Source organism: Ylistrum balloti, unplaced genomic scaffold (assembly GCF_031769215.1).
Source record: "Ylistrum balloti isolate Yb309-2 unplaced genomic scaffold, AGI_CSIRO_Ybal_v1 Utg369632, whole genome shotgun sequence".
NCBI lineage: Eukaryota > Metazoa > Mollusca > Bivalvia > Pectinida > Pectinidae > Ylistrum > Ylistrum balloti.
In genome coordinates, this window is record NW_026781897.1 from 334,535 (window position 1) to 342,248 (window position 7,714).

A 7,714-nucleotide genomic window follows, 5' to 3' on the forward strand; every position below is an offset into this window, starting at 1 on the left:
AAACAGTATAATACTAATTAGACATCCCTACTTGAGCTTTAAAGACTGGTTATCCATGGATTATCAGCATCAGTAATGTGTAATGTTAAAAGAAATAGTAATAGTTTGATTTTAGCGGAAATGTTACTATCAGGAAAATTTACATTTTTTAAAAAATGTTAATTTTCCCGATTGTAACATTTTCCAATAAATTTGCTAAAAATTTTGAAAATAAGGAACAGACAAATCACCAATATGTTAAGTATATTTTAACAGTTTACAGATTTCAATACATTTGAAAATACATCCTTTTGAACATGTACATGTAAATATTCATTAAAAATAGTTCAAGTATCATAACTACCTGGAAGTCAGCTCTGGGGTCAACATATTACTTCTTCCCGAGTTATAGGAACTGGTTGTTTACAGATAGAAATTTCTGTATTTGTTTATTGAAAAGCAATTTATAAAGGCTGACCAAGTACCTTACATGTGTTTAAATTACATGACAGACATGTTTTATATTATTTGTTTTTTGTGAATATTCTACTACGTGCACATCCTGGCACATATCCATCACGACAAGCTCTTGCACAACTTCTTCGCTTCCTAAACTGTCTCATTCTCGAACACATTTCAAATCGAACAGATGTATCACTGAGGTATTCTGTATCACTTTGTCTGTTAATGTTTGTACTTTGACTTTCTTCCCCATTTCCTATCACAGCCTCACACAAATGACTGTTACACTCCTCCGGACACAAAAAATCCCTATTTTCAATATTTAAGGTTTTATCAGGTGTATTTTCTTTACCAATTTTAACTGTATCAGACTCAAAACAATTACTAAGTTTATCTCCATTGTCTTCATGTGGTTTAGAGTCGCACAACTCTGGAAATATAAAGGAATTTTGATGACTTGAACATTCAAAGTATGAATTATCTCCCTTTTTTTCTTTAGTATCAGTGGCTGATATTCCGTCCATATAATGTCTGTACCACAGTTTTTTCGGAGATTTAAGGTAACGCTGTTCTTCTTCAGTCAAAGGAATATTTTGCTGATTTAGTACAGATGTACTTATATCCTGCAGGTTTAACACATTCATGCTTGATTTGAATGGCAAGACATCAGATTTGGGTGTTAATTCAGGATTCTTGGAGTCCAATATATCATTCGTATTAAATCCTTTAGAACTAGCACTAATGGAGTCATGTGAATTTTTCAAACTTTCTGTTGACCAAACTCCTTCTTCACTAGTAATTTCACTGAAACTCGAACAGCTTCGATCATTTTTTACATTCATCATATTATGATATTCACTAAAATTTGGGTTGGGAGAAATACTATCTGTATGGATTTCATACATAGAACATTCATTTTCCTCCAAACTAGATACAGTTTGAGTACAAATATCTGTACTAACCAAATCAGCTTCGTAATATTTCTCAGCATCAGCATTATCAAAAATATCCCTGGAGTTTTGCTGTCGGTCATGGTATTCCCGAAACAGCACTTTTGTTTTATCTGAGAATTTGTGCATGATGTTTGTTTCAAAAGGCTGAACCCGAGCACAAGTGTCGAATTTGTCAATATTTACATGGGTATCACATACATCTTCAGACGATTCATCTTCCGCTCCTGAACTACACATAGCAGTCGGATTTATGGCATTGTCTAACAGCGGCCCGGCTGATACTGAGAGGATTGTTTGTTGATTTTTAGATTCCAATTGCATGCTTTGACAAGATTCTGAAGTCCTTGAAACATTCTGATCCAAATCTGTAGTAGAGATACTGATAATAGGTGACTCTGATTTGTTTCCGTAGCTATCAAAATCTACACCAGATTCATTACGAACAGCTGAATTTTCCATATCCTTAACAACATCTGGTTGTTGCCCGCTTCCTTTAAAAGAGTCATCTGCATGCATATATATTGCCTTATCCATATTACAACTTAACTGGATTTCCAGATTTTGTGAACCTGCATCCCTTTCAAAAACTGTTGTAGGGCACACTTGCTCACTCTGATTCAATATATCATTTTCAGATCTTGTCAAATCTTGACCCTTAATTTTGTGAAAATCTTGAAAAGGAACTGACCTAGCACACACACTATTTTCCAGAGAACAATCCTGATACATTTTTTCATCAAGTTTGCATTGAAGAAAATTCTGATAAGATATCTGCCTAGCACAGTAGTCATGATATTTTGTCCCGACTAACGACGAACTGGAGGAGTTTGTGTCAGTATCAACAACATTAGTGATTCCTGTTACCATGTCATCAGCAAATGATCCTACAAAGTTACAAGTTGACATGACGTTTTTTGGTAACGTTTCTTGTGGCTCGGTCTGATACTGCTTACATCCCAAGTCTGGTTTCCTTGAAAAACTTATATTATCATGTTCACTAGTGTACATTGATGTATGGACTACATTTTGACTTTGTGAACATCTATCATCTACAGAAGTGCCATCAAAATGCTTATCTGTCAATTCATTTACCCAAATATCTGACTCCATAATATTCTGATTAAATTTATATTTTGTAAATGTTCCGTTATTTACATCCTCTCCGACTGTTTCTGATGTAACAACAGGCCTACACTCCTCACCATTATCTGAGGAAGTAGAACATCGTCTAAATATAGTAACTTCAACACAATTATCATCACTAATGCTTCTCAATGAAGATATTGTACATTCATTTGAGACAGAAACTTTTTCATGTTTCTTGACATCACAATCAACCTTAGTTACTGATTTTTCCAATATGTCCCCTCTATCTCCAAATTCAACAGGACTCATTGACAAATCCCATCCTGTTTGTTCTGTTGTTGGCTGTAATACACTATATTCCTGAGTGGAACAAACATCATAACGGTTTGATTTACTACCATTTTCAATGAAATCTTCATGCCGTTCATCAACACAAAAAGCCCCCCTTGATATTTTCAGTGGTGATTTGACTGGATCAGTGGACAAAAGCCCCACATTATTCTGACAATCAGAACCTTGATCGTAACACGATCCTGAAACTGTTGATTGACCTGGCACTGTGTCAGCTGATGAAGCCACAGACTTTGACACATTTACAGACTGGAGTTGTTCCACCTGCAAATAATCAGACACATATTTACTGGTGTTAATGTTTCCAACAGATGTCATTCCACTAATTTCCTTCCTATCGTTAGTGGACATTGACCTCATCATTTCAGGTGATGATTTATGACTCGTAATCTTGTCCACAGACAGTGGGGAAGTGTTCTTGATATGACCTGTCGTATCTTTTTCACCTCTTAACTCCACTTGTTGGTCCACTGTTCCACATTCTACATCTGATATTTCAGTACAAGTTTTTATAGTAGAATTCTGAGTTTCCACAGCATTTTCTTGGCTTGTTCCATAGATATTTCTAGACATGTCATTTTCTAGTTTTTGATGTCTTGCCAAATTTAAAAGGGCACAAAGCGGGAGAGTTCTACAAGACTGTTTATATAAAACCAACGGTTCACTTTCATCATCAGAACTAACACTGTTATCTGAATCAGTTTCATTTCTACCATCACGTTCATAACACTCTTCCTCACTATAAACCTGTAGTTCATGAGACAATTGTCTACTCACACTACTTTCTATCACAGTTTTCCCATTTTGTAATGGCTGAGTCGAAGGCACTTTGTCATTACTAGATAAAGTCTGTTTATCTTCTACTTCTCTACTATAAGATCCTGGCACTAAAGCATCTTTATTGCTTGAATCGGAATTTACACAACCATCAAAAGTTCTGGACGGTTGTGTAGGAATTTGATTTGGAGCACTCTTAACTCTATCCTGTTCTTCTACTAAACAGTTGTCTCCCTTGCTGTCTGTTCCCTGTGTGACTTGCTGTACTGTCTGCTTACCCTGATGTGGGAATATTTCCGAGTGTATATTATTTTTTTTATCTTGATTCCTAGAAAGGTCCTTTCTGCCTCTTGGCCCAATGTTGTTGTAACTTTCCAATCTTAAGTCAATTCCTGATCCTTCATTATTATCAAGCTTTTGATTGCCAACTTCTGTTGTTTTTGTATCATACATTTGCGCAGCCTGACAAACTGCTGGATGAGAATTTAAGTTTGAATTTGTATCCAACACAGATTTCTCTTTCAAAATTGTATCTTTGCTAGGGGAGGCAAATGTCGTATTTTGTCTGTCATCAAACAAATTACATACAAGTTCCTCATTTTCACAGCTACATTTGCTTGTAAATGTATCACTTCCCAAACTAGACTTTAAACTGTCATCTTTCACTTCAGGGATATTTCTCCTGAAACTATTTCCTTTAAACACCTGTTGAGATACGCATGCCTTCAGCTCTGTTGATTTACAAACTTCAGTTCTTTTTTTCCTGACAAGCTGTCCGCGTCTGACATGAACTTTCCTCTGATGTCTTCTATCTGAACTCTCTAGTGACTTATCAAAACACTGTAACAATCCGCCATTTGTTTTTGGGTTGGGATCCACTGTGCTTAGGTATGCTGAATCATTACTATGATTTGATTCACTGCCATCTTGAAATTTAACCTGAACACAAACATTTTTCAGTTTAAACTTTTCCTCGTCACATCTATCCACTCCCTTTTTCTTCTTAGTACATCTGGTTTCATAATTCTGTCCTCTTGATGTCACAGACTTTTTCTGAGTTTCTTGCAATTGTCTATTTGATGTCTTCACAATACTTGAACTTTCAGCTGTTTTTTCTCTAACATATTTTTTTGTGCTGAAAGTTTCTTTCTTACAGATTTTCTTATATTTTTTTGCACTCAATGTCAAGTATTCTTTGGCTCCATGTCTTGATAATGTCTCTAATATTTTTGAACATGTTGCATTCCCTTTTCTTTCGTTGCGGAAATCATTAAGAACTAAAGCACTTCCGTTATTGAATTCATCTACAGGAGAAACAATAGTACTTGAGCCTGGACCGCTCTGATCAGTTTGGACTTGGTCACATAATGCTGAATCAACACCAGAACTAGTGGCAGACTTCCACATATCAGAGATCGACAAACCTTTACAAGAATTATTTTCATTTATGATCCCAAAAATCATTTTCTTTTCTGAGTTCCCTCTTTTCTTTCTACTTTGTTGTTGATCAGATTCTGTTTTACTTGGAGTCTTTCTCACTAGCTTCACTTTCTGTCGATGTTTGGTGGAATGAATCAGAAGACATTTTACAGTAGTGAATTTTTTCCCACAAATCTTACAGGTATATGTTCCATCATCATCAATTTCATATTCTGAATTCTTTTTGAAGCGTAGACATGAGGCAATATCTGATGAACTACAAATGTTTCTAACAGTATTGGTTTCTTGTTTCTCAGGTTGACTATCTTCAGATGTCCATGATTTTGCTAAATCCTCTCGTCTCTTCCTCCCAAGCTTTCTATCAGTGTCACCTTTCCTGTCATTTTTACTCCTCGACAAACTGGTTTTAGGTTTTGAAGATTTCTGACTTAAATCTTTTAATTTTCTTTGTTTTTTCTTTGCTGGTTGATCTTCTTGACAATTTTCTTTTTTCTTTTTTGGAGATTTATTCATTGACTCAATACTTTTGGCTAAGATATTATCCAGTCTGTGTTCAGCATCTATATTGGTGTGGGTGTCATCTTGAAAAATATCAGATAGCTCTGAAGAGCTTCCTACCAGACTTGCATTATCATAAATAAAATTCCCCTGGTGGATGTTTCCGAACACTTCACGTCCGCCTTCACATTCTGCCAGGAGCTGCATTATTTCTAAAGATGTCTGTGATATCTCCTGCCTAGCTGGATCTTCCAGAAGATCCTGAGGATCAAAACCAACCTCATCCTCAGTGACTGGTATCACGTCTGCCTCCATTTTGATCTTAAAACAAAACTACAATGTCTTTCTATATATCAGTACCCTCAGCCCAGATCGGAACCCTCTAACAAGGTGATGTCTCTGTAGCCAAACACTGGTATCCATACAGTCTACCATCTTGGCCAAAATGTTGATGTCTGCAATTTAACAAAAATGTTTCTCATCATATAATAAAACAATATAATATATATAAAAGAATTTTTGTCATATTTATTTATTTTACCTGTAGTTTTAAAATTGGCTTCGTTCAGAAATTAAAAGGTCTACATTCCTTACTTTGCTCACCATCCTTATAAAAATAAAGGTTTTATCTTTCAATGAAATATACCCAATAACTGCAGCTTGACAGAGGTGATATGATCCCAAGAAAAAAGTAAAACAATTTATTAGCCGATATTTCAGTTCCAGTGAGCTAACAGTGCTACATGTGTGCACCATAAAAATGTGTTAAAAATGTGCAAACTAATTTTGGAAGAATGTAAATCAAATTAACCAATAGACACTGCTCTGTATTATCCTGCTTTAGGCTTATTACCAAGCAAGGACTTACTGCTGGATAAACTCCGGAAGTAATTTTATCTCTAGGTTTCTGAGCTAAGATTAGTAACAGATGACTATAAATATCCCTAGTCAAGTTTAATTTGGCAGGAACTAAATACAAATTTGTATAACATTGTCTAGAGTACAGGGGCCACATAAATAATTTAATGTTGAACAGAAATTACCATTTGTTATGCAATTTTTTGCGAAAAAAAAAACTTGAAAATTTGACTCGAAAATAATACCCTTACTAAAAATAAACATACCAAGGGAGGTAATTCTTGCTTCTTCAGCATCTTTAAACATCATGGGACAATGTTATATATCCTGAAAACAGAGAAAAACTTTTATCATTTTTTAAATATTGTTTGCTGGTTTAATAAAAACATTCTATTGTGAGTGTTGATGTCAACTGAAATCTTTCATTTACAAGTACCAAGATATAAATAATATAAGATACACACTTTTCTCTTTATCTTTTTTCCACTAGGCCTTGGCACAAATTCCTAACCAGCAGTCCATGTTTATGTGTCATAGTGACTGAAATAGGTAATTAGTTCAGATATGTTTTAGTTGTGCAAGCGTGCTTTAGTCTCAGACTAAAACGCAGCTAAAAAAGTTGAAGCAAAAGTTTGACAATTTGAAATAAACATGATAAAAAAAAAATATTGATGGATTAGTCAACTGAAGAATGACAGAGGTTAAAAGATCATAAAATACTAATAATAATCAACAAAACTTAAAATTACAAATTTAGTTTCTTCATTGTATAACCTATAATGCTTAACTTAAATTGTTTATGAATGCCTCATTTATGTATAACTGATGAAAAAAATCCAAAAGCCTACTTAATTTGTTGACTTTTTATTAGCATGGTAGACCACACTGATGGAAATATTTCAGGGACATCTCATCAGAACCATTCATATGTAGAAAAAATAACGAATAATAAGACAATTAATGCAACCACATAGGTTTTCATATATAAAAAGGTTTTTTTTATTTATTGTTCATCTGAGCACAAAATATATCTAACTGGATAACATTTTTTTACTCAGACTTAACTTTAAACATAAGTGTAAAGTGTTTATATATAGGTAAATTAAGAGCATTTTAAAATTTGTATATGTAGAGTTCCGTCAATGAAAATGTATTACAGTTTACACAGGCAAATTTAGTTGTGGTAGGATGCATTTGTGTTGTCGGGAAAACTAGTCTAACGATTGTTATAATGGAATGACGGAAGTTTTAAGCTTTTGGTACGGGATAGCCAGTAGGCTGGGTTTATGTACATTTAAGTAGCAACGCTA

The 7,714-nt window shown here is 34.4% G+C and overlaps 1 protein-coding gene across 1 annotated transcript; it reads right to left on the minus strand.

Annotated features, from left to right (window-relative positions):
* Window positions 1-230: 230 nt before the first annotated feature.
* Window positions 231-5,861, minus strand: LOC132552576 (uncharacterized). Its single transcript, XM_060216764.1, has one exon. The coding sequence runs from the start codon at window positions 5,859-5,861 to the stop codon at window positions 504-506; it is 5,358 nt and encodes a 1,785-aa protein (XP_060072747.1). The 3' UTR covers window positions 231-503.
* Window positions 5,862-7,714: the final 1,853 nt, after the last annotated feature.